Consider the following 14,600-nt stretch of genomic DNA (forward strand, 5'->3'; position numbering starts at 1 on the left):
AGCACGGGAGAGACAGAAGATACAAATACTTGGGGACCAATTCATTAAGGTGTTTATGACAGAATTCTGGCATAAACACCTTAAAAAGATGCAAAATTTTGACAAAACATAGGGTTGAATCAAAATCTTGAAACTGTTCACTTTTTGACACCAGTTTTGGCCAGCTCCGCCAAAGTAGACGGAGCTGGGGCCAAACTGCGTGGCAATGCCCACCCATCACATTTATTAACAGTTGTGGCGTACTTTATGCCAGAAATGTTACTCCACTCTTTGATGGGAGTAAGTTTTTCCCAATGCGCACACCAGTTTTAAGATTCACCTGATTCATTAAGTGGTTTGGACCTCTTCATGTGCTAGGTGCATCATACAACACTACAGCGTTTGTATCGGGGCCTTGGTGTGTACACTGGTGGTGACAATTGAGGTCTCTTTTTTATACGGGAAATTGGTGACAGATTACAAGAGAAAATATGAAAGCACAGAAAAAAACAGGCTCAATTTATCAAAGTGTGTAAGGCAGATGTTTTGTGTAAAACACTTTCAAATGTCACAAGTTTTTTGCACAACTTGAAGCTGATTATTGGCGTTTTCACAAAAGTCCGGGCCAGATCCGCCAAAGTGGGTGAAGCACGAGTGTGTCAGGTGTGGTGAAGTACACCCGCCAAATTTTTCAAAACTCACAGCACTTTATTATCATAACCTAAACAAGAAATTTACTCCAGTCCCTGACTGGATAACATTTCTGGTGAGATAAGATAAACCTAATTAACTAAGTGATGTGTGCCTCCTAATGAATGGGGCGCATCTTACTCCTGAACGCCCATCAACAAGAATGGTGTGCACAACGTCAGTCTTAAAGGGAACCAGTCACCATGAAAATGCAGTCTAATCTGCAGGCACTATGTTATAGAGCAGGAGGAACTGACTAGACTGGTGTATAGTTTTGTGAGGAAAAATTCAGTATAACCTGTATTTTAAACATTTATTTCTCTGCTCTTTCTGGGATTTTCAGTCCAGTGGGCAGTCCTATCAGTGACTGACAGCTAGCTATGTATGTACACTTATACACTTGTTGTCAATCACTAATAGGCCCACCCACTGGACCAAAACTCCCAGAAATAGCAGAGGATCAAATGATTAAAAGTCTTTTCTCACAAAACTATATATCAATCCACTCAACTCCCTCTGCTCTATAACATGGTGCCTGCAGCAAGGACTGCTTTTCATGGTGATAAGTTCCCTTTAATGAATCAGACCCATAGAGCATTTGCATCCAGTTGTTAGTATTTTTCTGCCCATTTTTAATTTGTGCTTTATTCTTTTAATTTTTAAAGTCTATTTCCTGTGTTGGTTTTTTTTTCTTTTATGTACATCATTGTGGACAGGGTTTGACATTTCCAGATGTTTTTGGCCAATTTCTTAATGGCGACTTTTTGAAAAGTCATAATATTTTTGTGCAAACGTACTTCAGTTTCCCAAATGGAGCGATTTTATGTATGCCTGACAAATTTATGCAATATTGTGACATTTTAACAGAACACAGAATATGGAACTTTTTACGTTAATAAGTCGCAAAATAGATTAAAGACAAAAATGTAATTGTATTTTTGATTTTTTTGAAGACTTTGGAGCAAAAAAAAAAGTCAATAAATACAACAAAAAAATAATCTGGATTTAAAAAAAACAATGAATGATGAATCAGGGCAATGGCAATGACAATCCAATCAGAATACTTAATTTGTTACATGTTATTTGGTTGTTACATAATCGCTCAAATACCAAATATACTGCATGATCTAAAGTAATGCCAAAAAGCTTCTTCCCTAAACGTATTTTCTGTTTTATGTCTCAGCGGCCTATCTACAGAACCTGCAGTTGTGATTGTTCCATCACTTCACTAATTAGGACAAAGTTTATAATATGAAATAGCAGAAGTAGAAGCAGATAAGAATAGAATAAACTTTTGCATGTCTATTGTTATGCTTTTAATTATTTTGTTATCCAATAAAGAACATACTTTTTATTGATTTTGAGCCTTGCACATTTTTATATAGGTATTCAAGAATAGAATAAAGGACAAAACAGGAAAATGTGAAAAAAATATTATGTTCCAGATATGGAAAAAAACACAAGATAGAATATGGTCACAAAATGGTGAATATGTAACTATTGTGTCACATGTGTACTTTGATTTCTCTCACAATAGCTATGGACTAAGTGTGATCTCGGCCATTAATGGTCACGGGGCACTTACAAACCACTATAGCCATGATACATTTGATTTGGGTTAGAAAATGCATTTAAAGGGATTGTTCCATTTCAGATAATGTTCGACCATGGCTGCAGTTTGTTCTAAAATATATCACCGTCCCACAGTCAATTGGCGAATCGCCGATGTAGCTCCTGGTGTCTGGCATTGGCTGTGGTGCTGACGTCACATCGACAGCGTGACAGCGAATTAGTGAGCTCAGCAGCACTGAAGGGGCCATTCTGTCTAAATCGGCATAGCCATTGAGCTCAATGATTGGCTGTCCTGATCCTCAGGGATAGTGATCAGGAGCGGTCCAGAGTAACAGCAGTTCCATTCTGATTTGTATTTGACACAAAAGAGGCAAAGTGAGAAGGGGGCTGGCTGATAACAATAGCAAAGCCAGTCGCCTTCTTTGCCTATGCATTGGCTGTGACATAGAAGGGGGCTGGCTGATTGGCTGATATCAACAGCTAAGCTGTTCACCTTCTTTGCCTATGCATCGTCTGTGACTTAGAAGGGGGCTGGCTTAGCTATTGAAATAAGCCTTTAAGCCAGCCCACTTAAACACATCATTGGTTACGTGCCAATAAAGGAAACTACGGTGATGAACACAAGCTGTAACTGGATTTACTAAGGCTCTGGACCTGCAGTAAACCCCCATACAACAGAGACCAAGGCAGCAAGTTGAAGTTTGCTCTGTAGATATTTGCCCCTGGTAATGACAACAGCTAAGGAGCCAACAACAGCTAAACAACAGCTCCCTACTATCTGTTAGGTCAGAAATAAATGAATTTCATAATTATTGATATAGGGACACACTATAAGGGGCACTGTGTGATGAGCAAAGGCTCCATATACTGTTCTTGCACAAGGGCACTCAGCTGCCTGTGTCCGCCCCTGGTGGATCCTCTTACTTCTATCCATTTGACATCTTGGCTACCAACATGGCACAGACCTTTGCACAATGCCTTCACATACCCACTGGTACCTACTTGAAAAAAGAAATTAGCAGGTTGACCATGATGATGTACTGAACAAAAAGGTACACAGCCTGCAGGAATGGGTTGATGAATGAGCCAGGGGGACAATCTGGATCTTCTTCACACGCTGAAAGGAGACATTAAAACACAAAGTCAACATAAATGTGCAAAATATAAACGTGAAGGAATTCCAACCTAAATATCCAGAATAGTATAAAGCAATAATCACAGTACCAACTATTAATCAATGTTATCAGCATTATGCCTTACCATCTATTTCATCAGCATACACTTCACCATACATCATCCAGTATGGCTGAAATACAATATCACGAGCCAGTTTCCAGGAGGGTGGCTCTGATGGAGAGAGAATCGCTTTCCGAGCCACACCATAGGCCAGGAGCACAATAGCCATTATACTTACAATGTCAAACATGTTTGACGTCTGGGGGGAAAAAAGCAAAATACAGTTTAGCAGGATGGCAAAATTGATTAAGTGGTAGATGTTTAAATTGCAAAATATTAAGGAAAATCTGTCAGTAAGATTTATTCCCCTTCAAAATACATATATCATGCTAAAGAGGGTGGTGTTGGGCAGGGAAACAACTTCAACAGACAGAGCAACAGAAAGTGCTCTGACACACCCAGAGCACTTAAAGGGAACCTGACATGTCTGATAACGCTATTAACCTGTAGATAGAGGGTTAATATTTAGGTTAATAGCGTAATGAAAGAACCCGGCCGCAGAACCAGGGAGAAAATGAACGTTATTTCTCCCAGGAGCCGCCGGCTTTCAGTCATGTAAGCATTCCCGGAGGAATTACAGTCACCACTCACAGCACTGAGAGTGCCCATATATGTGGTGTGGAGGATTGATCTTGCTGAAAAAGTCCCTTTATGTGTAAACATCGTACAGTTACATAGTGGCCTTATTCTATTGCCAATACAGTAGAACTGTTAACCATATCCATAAAGTAATATAACAACAATATTAGGACATTTCTTATTATTCCTAAAATTTCTATGATTAGTCCAACTATGACTTTTCTTCCTCAACTAACGATGGCAAAAAAAGGGAGATCGTGGTCAGTGGCTCACCACAGGGTATTTTGGCAGGAAGCAATGGAGTGAATTAAGGATTGGAATACATTTATTTTTATACCACCCCACCCACACATACAGGTGCTTCTCACAAAATTAGAATAGCATCAAAAAGTTCATTTATTTCAGTTCTTCAATACAAAAAGTGAAACTCATATATTATATAGAGTCATTACAAACAGAGTGATCTATTTCAAGTGTTTATTTCTGTCAATGTTGATGATTATGGCTTACAGCCAATGAAAGCACAAAAGTCATTATCTCAGTAAATTAGAATACTTTATAACAACAGCTTGAAAAATGAATTTAAAATCTGAAATGTTGACCAACTGAAATGTATGTTCAGTAAATGCACTCAATACTTGGTCGGGGCTCCTTTTGCATCAATTACTGCATCAATGCGGCGTGGCATGGAGGCGATCAGCCTGTGGCACTGCTGAGGTGTTATGGAAGCCACTAAACTTGATTCCAGAGTGCAGCATAAAATCAGGTCAGCAAAGATTCTGTGGATCAGTTTAAGGTCATGTTCACATGTTCAGTATTTGGTCAGTATTTTACATCCGTATTTGTAAGTAGTGTTGAGTCACCCCCGTAGTGTTCGGGTTCGGTTCGATTCGTCGAACACCAGCATGTTCGCCGAACGGTTCGTCGAACACCATTGAACACCGTCGAACACCGTTAAAACCAATAGCAGGCAAACAAAAACACATAGAAACACATAGAAAACACCTTCAAAGGTGTCCAAAAGTTGACAAACTGCTCAGAAGACACAACTAACATATGGAAAAGTGACAGGTACATATAGTCATGCGAAAAGAAAAGAGGTGGAGGAGTAGACACAGATATAGGCATGTCATGCTCTTCTAAAATCAAGAAAGGCTGGAGTAAAAATCTAAAATCAGCCTACCAACACCCAGACGTCGTGACAAGAAAATTAAAAAAAGAAATATCTTTAGGTAGAATGGCGGTTACATTTAGAACACTTTCCTTACAAGACGTAGTGGTATCTCCTATGGTAGTCGTGCCAAAAACGGAACCCAATACATTCGGACTAATCCACCATTTGTCATATCCAAGGGGCAGGTCAGTAAACGACAACATCGACGCGGAACCAAGTACAGTAGTATATACTGTACCTCCTTTGACAAGGCAATCAGGCGGGTAAAGAAGTTGGGAAGGGGCACCCTAATGGCCAAAACAGACATTGAGGGGGCGTTCTGGTTACTTACTACCTGTGCCTCCGAATAGTGTCCGCCTATTGGGCTGCTTCTGGGAAGGAGCATACTATATAGATCGCTGTTTGCCCATGGGGTGCTCCATATCCTGCTCACTATTTGAGGCGTTTAGTTGCTTCCTCGAATGGGCCGTCATGGACATTTCTAAGGGGGCACATATTATCCATTACCTCGACGACTTCTTATGCCTGGGCCCAAAAGATTTGCCACAGTGTGAATACACGCGGTAGTCCACCTGTGAGAAGGACAGAGCTGGAGGGAGAGCGGACACCACAGAGAAGAGGGGTTAGATGGAGAACGGAAGAAGGAAAGAGGGCGAGGGAGGTAAGGGAGTACGGTGGAAGGCCGACCTGAGCTCCCCCACGTTCCTGCTGGGCGGGGAACAGCCCTGGGAAGAAAAGCCGCTTGCGCATCCCTTTGCGGTTACGGGTGCGAGCGGGCACAGGGACTATGCCGACAAGGCCAGGCCGTTCCTGACCGTGCGACCTCCATGTCGCCGGGTTTGTGCCAGAGCCGCGGTGGACCCTGACGGCCAGCGCCCCTCTCCCAATACTGGTGCCTGTTCGCTAGTGGGTCCCCACGCGGTGGAGGCAGGTCTAAGCTCTGTAATTTAAATTGGCTCTGTAATTTGAATGAGTACACTTTAAATCCTTTTACAAGGATCTAATGGAGGGCAAGTCTGGTGCCAGCAGCCAAGGTAATTCCAGCTCCAGTAGCATCCACGTAAGCTGCAGCAGTTAAAAAGCTTTTATAAGGATCGAACTTGGCGGTCCGCCTCAAGGCGTGCTACCGCCAGTCCCACCCCCTTGCCTTGGGGCGCCTCCCCGATGCTCTTGACTGAGTGTCCCGGGGGCCCGAAGCGTTGCCTTTGAAAAAAATAAGTGTCCAAAGCACAGGTGGTGTAACTTGCTTAACAGCTGGGCTGACTAGCAGAGACTGCTACTAGGCCCAAAGTATTGCCTGGGCTAGATGCAGTTAAAAATGTGTAATTAGATCTACAGGCGGTGTAGCTTGCTTAACAGCTGGGCTACTCCGCTGACTAGCAGACACTGCTACTAGGCCCAAAGTATTGCCTGGGCTAGATGCAGTTAAAAATTTGTAAATAGATCTACAGGCGGTGTACCTTGCAAAACAGCTGGGCTACTCCGCTGACTAGCAGACACTGCTACTAGGCCCAAAGTATTGCCTGGGCTAGATGCAGTAAAAAATTGTTATTAGATACACAGGCGGTGTAGCTTGCTTCACAGCTGGGTTACTACGCTGACTAGCACACACTGAAGCTTTGGAGCAGACCTCTGATTCCCAGGCTATAGTATGAGCAAACAGCTCCGCAGACTCAACCATCTGTGTTACCCCAAGCCATAGTGTATGTAATTGCTTACGGTTAAAAGGGGGGAGGGGGCGACCCGACCCACCTGGAATTGACGATGCCAACGTCATGTAAAACACAGCAAGGGGACTCCAAAAAGAGTCTCCATTTTTTCCAAAAATTGTGGCACAGACACCACTTAAGTGGCATCAATTACCCCAGAGTTGCTTAAAATGGTTGGTGAGGTGATTTTCCAAAATCTTCAAGCTTTTAGTCTCCCCAGGATGACACAGGGGTAGAGAAGTCCTTGCGGATCCATGATTTGTTCATCTTTATGAACGTGAGTCTGTCTACATTCTCAGTGGACAGCCGCGTGCGCTTATCTGTCAGCACACCACCAGCAGCGCTGACCACACGTTCAGAGAGAACGCTGGCTGCGGGTCACGACAAGATCTCCAAGGCATGAGTGGCGAGCTCAGGCCATTTTTCCAGATTGGAAGCCCAAAATGAGCAAGGGTCCAGTGACACAGTCATGACTTCGATGTTCACTTGGAGATACTCCTGTACCATCCTCTCTAGGCGTTGACTATGTGTCAGACTTCTTGTCTCCTGTGGCCTTGCAAAGGATGGTCTAAAAAATTGGTGAAACGATTCCACAAAATTGCTGTTACCAGCAGATACGGTGTTACTGTTACGGTTTGAGTGATGAAGACTCGACAGTCCCACGGTTGGCAAGTTAGAACTGTGAGATTCACTACGTGCACCACTGGTGTTTTGTGGAAAAGCAGATGTAAGATTCTGTAGCAGCCTCTGCTGATACTCCTGCATGCGTGAATCCCTTTCTATGGCAGGAATTATTTCGGCAAAGTTACTTTTGTACCGGGGATCTAAGAGTGTGGCAACCCAGTAGTTGGGATTACTTCGAATTCTGACAATCCGAGGGTCATGTTGCAGGTAGTGCAGCAAGAAGGCACTCATGTGTCTTGCGCATCCAGGAGGACCAAGTCCTTGTTGTGTTAGTGGCGAGGTAAGAATCATGCTTCCTTCCTCTGCCCTCTCCCCCCAACCTCGCACAACAGAAATGTGATCAAGGTCTCCCTCATCTGATGAGTCTTCCATGCCCATCGCCAGTTCGTCCTCCACTTCTTCCTCGGCTCCTGCACCTTCCTCAACAGTTTGGCTGCTACCATGCGCCCTCGTTAATCCCTCTCCCCCACCCTCCCATGCCTGCCGCTTTGGTGCTGCCGACCGTCTGGACCTTGGAGATGTTATCCCTTCCGCATACGACTCCTCCTGTACTTTCTACCCCTCCTCTTGTCCCACCACCTGACTCCGAATACTGTTTAAAGTGTGCTCCAGCATGTAAATGACCGGAATAGTCATGCTGATAATGGCATCGTCAGCACTAAACATCTTCGTCGCCATTTCAAAACTGTGCAGAAGGGTGCATAGGTCCCTGATCTGAGACCACTCCTGCAGCGTGATTTGCCCCACCTCTGGATCTCGTTGGCCCAGGCTATAGGTCAGAAAGTATTGCACCAGGGCTCGTCGGTGCTGCCACAGTCGCTGCAACATGTGCAGAGTTGAATTCCATCGTGTCGGCACATCGCATTTCAGCCGGCGAACTGGCAGGCTCAACGACTTCTGTAGAGATGTAAGTCGTTAAGCTTCGGGATGCGAAAGGCGGAAGTGAGCACACAGCGACCGTGCCCTCTGCAGAAGGCCATCTAGTCCAGGATAGTGGGCTAAAAATTGCTGGACAACCAGGTTCAACACGTGAGCCATACAAGGCACGTGTGTGACATTGCCCCGGCGAAGGGCCGCACCCAGGTTTGCAGCATTGTCGCACACGGCCTTCCCTGGCTGCAGGTTCAGTGGAGACAACCATTCATGAAACTCGGTCTCCAGAGCTGACCACAACTCCTCAGCTGTGTGACTCGCATTTCCCAGACATTTCAAAGTAAAAACCGCCCTGCTGCCAGCATAGTAAGGGGGTGTGCAGGATTCCTTCTGCGTAGTTAGAACGCGGGTGGCATTACCAGACAGGCTTTGGGTGAAGGTGGAGGACCAAGAGGCGGTTGAGGAGGCAGAAGCAGTGGAGGAACTTCTAGATAAAGAGGATTGATGCACAACTCGTGGGGACGGCAAGACTTGGACAGCAGCCCCTTGTCCTGCTGTCACCATAGCTACCCAGTGCCCAGTCAGCGACATGTAACGCCCCTGTCCATGCCTACTCGTCCAAGTGTCTGTGGTGAAATGCACCCTATCACACACAGAGTTTCTCAAGGAAGCGGTGATGTTGTGTGCGACATGCTGGTGTAGCGCAGGCACAGCTTTCTTTGAGAAGTAGTGGCGACTGGGCATCTGGTAATGGGGCACTGCGACCAACATAAGGTCTCAAAAATCCTCTGTGTCCACCAGGCGGAAAGGCAGCATTTCTGTAGCCAACAGCTTGCAGATGGTGAAATTCAACCTCTTAGCTTTGTCATGGCTAGGAGGAAATGGTCTTTTACTTGTCCACATCTGAGGGACCGAGGGCTGGCTGTTGTGCTTAGACGGGGTTGAGTAGGGTGTCCCCGGCAAACTGCCGGTCTGTGAGGAAGATGCAGGCGGACATGTTATGTTGCCTTGATCCAAAGGTGGTGCTCTCGATGTCGGAGAGCGCTCAACACCAGCTGGTATTTCCACTTCCAAAAGAACTGACGACCTGCCAATCACACTGGCTGTTGCGGGTAAAGAGGTGGCAGGTCTGCGTCCAAAAACATGTGTGACTGCTGTCCCCCCAGTCACAGAGGATGAAGAGGCCGTGGATGCACAAGATGGGACAGACGGTGGTTGGCCCGGCCCGCTAGGCCGCATTGTAGCACAGTGAGCTTCCCACTGCAACTTATGCTTCATATCCATGTGACGGTTCATGCATGAAGTACTCAAACTATGGATTTTTTTGGCCTCTACTTAGCTTTTGGTGAAAAATGTTACAGATAACATGAGTTGGGTCATCCTTTGCGATCTGAAAAAATGCCCAGGCTATGCAAGGCTTAGAGCCCATGCGACCTGAAGAGCCACCACGACTTGTGGTCAGAGGTAGAGTTGTGGTTGAGGATGCAGTTGTTGACGTGCTTCCAGTACTCCGTCTGTGTCCAGGAAGGCGCAACCTAACCTCGTCGTCCTCAGAGCCAACCTCCTCCTGTCCTGACCGAAAAGTCAAGTTGTCGCTCCAATCAGGTATCTGAGTCTCATCATCGTCTTCCTCATTGTCTCCACCAACAGGAGTTACAGTTTGGGAACGAGGGTCTACATTATGCTCAGAACCTTCTTCATCTGGGCCTGGATCCGACTCATAAACATTCTGGGCATCAGTGCAGATCATTTCCTCGTCTGGATTCACAGAAGCTCTGGAGCAAACCTCTGATTCCCAGGCTATAATATGAGTAAACTCGGCTCATCTGGATGCCGTCACAGCCAGACACTGAGGAGCTTCACTGAGGAGCTTTTCAGTGTCTGCGGCATGGCAAGCTGGATGGCAGCGTTCTGCTGCGCTCCAGCCTGTCATGTCAATGTAGCAGAGCTGAAGCTGTCCTGGGAGCCATGGAAAGGTAAGGATGAGGTTGGTTTATTATTTTACTTTTATTGCAGGAGATCGTTGACTTCAGCTGGAATGGGCGTGATGGTAAGTATGGTTTAATTTAGAACATTAAAGGAATGTGTCTTTATTTCAATTAAAGAACTTTATTCTGGGTGTTTGTGTTTTTTTTAACTTTGACTATGGGGTTAGTAATGGGAGTGTCTTATAGACTCCTCTCCATTACTAACCTGGGCTTGATGTCAGCTGGCATTATAAGCTGACATCAACCCCAACCCTATTACCCCACTGCCACCGCTACAGGGCAGTGGGAAGAGCGAGGCTAAGTGCCAGAATTGGCGCATCCTATGGATGCGCCATTTCTGGGGCAGCTGACGCTGGTGTTTCTAGCCTGGGAGGGGGCCAATATTCATGGCACCCTTCCTGGGCTATTAATATCGGCCCCCAGCTGTCTGCCTAGCCTTTGCTAGCTATTAAAATAAGGGGGACCCCACGTCGTTTTTTGGGGGGGTCCCCCATTTTAATAGCTAGTAAAGGCTAGGTATTCAGCTGGCGGCTGATATTAGTAGCCTGGGAAGCTCCGTGGGTATTACCCCCTTCCCAGGCTTCAAACATCTGCCCCCGCCGTCTGCTTAACCTCCGCTAGAGACTAAAATTACGGGGAACCCCACACCAATTTTTTTTTAATAAATCCTTTATTTTAACACTAAATGACAAGTACAGTAACAAACACTGTCACTGTACTTATTATATATGTGACTGACATGTTTTTATCTATCTAATCTATGTGTGATGCTCTATTCTTTCTGTTCTAAATTGTCGGGCACCGAAGATGAATTGCCGGCCGGATTTTTTAAAGAGACGGTGCATGAAAACACTGTTATTTTTTTTAATAAATCCTTTATTTTAACACTAAATGATAAGTACAGTAACCAACACTGTCACTGTACTTATTATATATGTGACTGACATGTTTCTATCTATCTAATCTATGTGTGATGCTCTATTCTTTCTGTTCTAAATTGTCGGTACCGGTGTATGCCGCTGCTGAATTGCCGGCTTTTCATGTTTCACTGTGAGCACTGTTCCCATCGATTTGGGCAACCACTGTAATGCCACAACCATCATGGCTGTGGCATTACAGTGAGTGGCAGACAATCCCTCCATGATTGGTGCTCTAAATAGCCCCAGACATTCAGGATGGGGACCCGAGCTCCTGCCCGAGCATCTCGAAAGTACTCGGCGAGCTCCGAGCATCTCGAGTACTGAGATGCTCGGGCGAGTACCGAGCAGTGGCGAGCATGCTCGCTCATCACTAATTAACAGTATTACTGTGAAAAAATCCAGTTACGCTTTTGGTGCACGAACAGTTATCGAACATAACCTCGAACAGCCGAATTTTTTGCAAATCATTCGAGTTCGTCGAACGACTCGAACACCGCCCAAAACAGCTTGAATTTGAGATTGGCGAACAGTTCGAGTCGAACACCGCTCATCTCTATTTGTAAGCCAAAACCAGGAGTGGGTGAAAATTGCAGAAGCCGTACACGTGTTTCTATTAGACTTTTCCTCTTATTGTTCCACTCCTGGTTTTGGCTTATAAAAACTGATGTGAAATACTGATCGAATACTGAACATGTGAATGTAGCCTCAGTGTGAATCATGTTAGAATGGAAAAAGGGAGTGGTTGTAAAGACTTTGAACGGGATATAGCAAGAAATAGTTACCCATTAGATTAGCTGAGGCCATTATTGCAAAAACTGGAACTTTTTGGAGTTTCTCATGTTAGATTGTCGAGAGTATACAGAGAATGGTGAAATCGGGGAAACATACAAGTGCTTCTCACTAAATTAGAATATCATCAAAAAGTAAATTTATTTCAGTTCTTCAATACAAAAAGTGAAATTTATATATTATATAGAGTCATTACAAACAGAGTGATCTATTTCAAGTGTTTATTTCTGTTAATGTTGATGATTATGGCTTACAGCCAATGAAAACACAAAAGTCATTATCTCAGTAAATTAGAATAATTAACGAAAAACACCTACAAAGGCTTCCTACGCATTTAAAAAGGTCCCTTAGTCTGTTTCAGAAGGCTCCACAATCATGGGGAAGACTGCTGACTTGACAGATGTCCAGAAGGCAGTCATTTACTCACTCCACGTAGAGGGTAAGCCACAAAAGGTCATTGCTAAAGAAACTGGCTGTTCACAGAGTGCTGTATCCAAGCATATTAATGGAGAGTTGAGTGGAAGGAAAAAGTGTGGTAGAAAAAGGAGCACAAGCAACCGGGATAACCGCAGCCTTGAAAGGATTGTTAAGAAAAGGCCATTCAAATATTTAGGGGACATTCACAAGGAGTGGACTGCTGCTGGAGTCATTGCTTCAAGAGACGTATCCAGGACATGGGCTACAAGTGTCGCATTCCTTGTGTCAAGCCACTCATGACCAATAGACAACACCAGAAGCATCTTACCTGGGCCAAGGAGAAAAAGACCTGGACTGTTGCTCAGTGGTCCAAGGTGTTATTTTCAGATGAAATTAAATTTTGCATTTCATTTGGAAATCAAGGTCCCAGAGGCTAGAGAAAGAGTGGAGAGGCACACAATCCAAGCTGCTTGAGGTCTAGTGTGAAGTTTCCATAATCACTGATGGTTTGGGGAGCCATGTCATCGGCTGGTGTAGGTCCACTGTGTTTTATCAAGACCAAAGTCAGCGCAGCCGTTTACCAGGAAATTTAAGAGTACTTCATGCTCCCCTCTGCCAACAAGCTTTTTGGAGATGAAAATGTCATTCTCCAGCTGGACTTGGCACCTGTCCACACTGCCAAAAGTACCAATACCTGGTTTAAAAACAACAGTATCACTGTGCTTGATTGGCCAGAAAACTCGCCTGACCTTAACCCCATAGAGAATCTATGGTGTATTGTCAAGAGGAAGATGAGAGACATCAGACCCAACAATGTAGACAAGCTGAAGGCTGCTATCAAAGCAACCTGGGCTTCCATAACACCTCTGCAGTGCCACAGGCTGATCGCCTTCATGCCACGATGCATTGAAGCAGTAATTGATGCAAAAGGAGCCCCGACCAAGTATTGAGTGCATTTACTGAACATACATTTCAGTAGGCCAACATTTTGGATTTTAAAATCATTTTTAAGCTGTTGTTATAAAGTATTCTAATTTACTGAGATAATGACTTTTGTGTTTTCATTGGCTGTAATCCATAATCATCAACATTAACAGAAATAAACACTTGAAAAAGATCACTCTGTTTGTAATGACTCTATATAATATATGAATTTCACTTTTTGTATTGAATAACTGAAATAAATTAACTTCTTGATGATATTCTAATTTTTTGAGAAGCACCTGTACTTCTTATTACTAAATGAACGCAGTAATGCAAAATTAACTTTTGTGAATTTGTTTAACTCTTACCATCTTCCCAATCATTGTGATATATAGTCCAGCTTGCTCATTCACAGCAAAGAAATCCAGCAGTCGTATATACCAAAAAATGATGTCCAGGCAGTAAATGATTCTCCCCGCTGTTTGCAGAGGAGGATCAGCCCAGCGCAGAGCAAAACCAACCACAAATAAAATAATCGCTATGAAGTCTGTCACATTCCAGTATCCACTCAGCCAGACTTTGACTTTCTGAGTTAATTTTCCAGGTTCTGACATAAAAACCTAAAAAAAGGAAAAGAATATTGTTGGCACATTCATAGAAAGAAAGGAAAGGTAAAGTAAATGTCCATTAAACCCCCCTCAGTTCTAGAAAATAAACATTATTAACCCCTTCATATAAAGGATTCATCCTTGCTTTTGTGTCTAGGTAATATCTCACTATTAGAATAATACCACTCGAATATATTATTATTATTATTATTATTATTATTAGAATATATATTATTATTTTACTCTTTACCTTTGTAAGTCAGTAACAAACTGTCAATTTGCTGATTATCTAATTCAAGGGAGACAATCAGCATGGCTCTACTTCCTAATGCCAACTTGAAATGTTAGGCCAGCAGTGATCAAAGGGAAATTGCAAAACTATCATACCACCCCAAGAACACAGTCCCAACTGTGAAGCATGGTGGGGGAAACATCATACTTTGGGGGTGCTTTTCTGC

General features: G+C 44.0%; 1 protein-coding gene across 3 annotated transcripts in view; it reads right to left on the reverse strand.

Annotated features, from left to right (window-relative positions):
- Positions 1–14,600, reverse strand: part of TRPM6 (transient receptor potential cation channel subfamily M member 6) — a 381,140-nt gene that overhangs the window by 134,262 nt on the left and 232,278 nt on the right. For all 3 annotated transcript variants that reach the window (XM_073670622.1, XM_073670620.1, XM_073670628.1), the window contains exons 21-23: positions 13,903–14,154; positions 3,502–3,676; positions 3,244–3,358 (exon numbers count right to left, since the gene is read on the reverse strand). In XM_073670622.1, coding sequence (XP_073526723.1) covers positions 3,244–3,358; positions 3,502–3,676; positions 13,903–14,154 — 542 coding nt within the window. The remainder of the gene's footprint in view (positions 1–3,243; positions 3,359–3,501; positions 3,677–13,902; positions 14,155–14,600) is intronic.

The sequence above is a fragment of the Phyllobates terribilis genome, unplaced genomic scaffold (genome assembly GCF_046119375.1).
Source record: "Phyllobates terribilis strain yellow unplaced genomic scaffold, ASM4611937v1 Scaffold_1__5_contigs__length_1240528914, whole genome shotgun sequence".
Taxonomy (NCBI): domain Eukaryota; kingdom Metazoa; phylum Chordata; class Amphibia; order Anura; family Dendrobatidae; genus Phyllobates; species Phyllobates terribilis.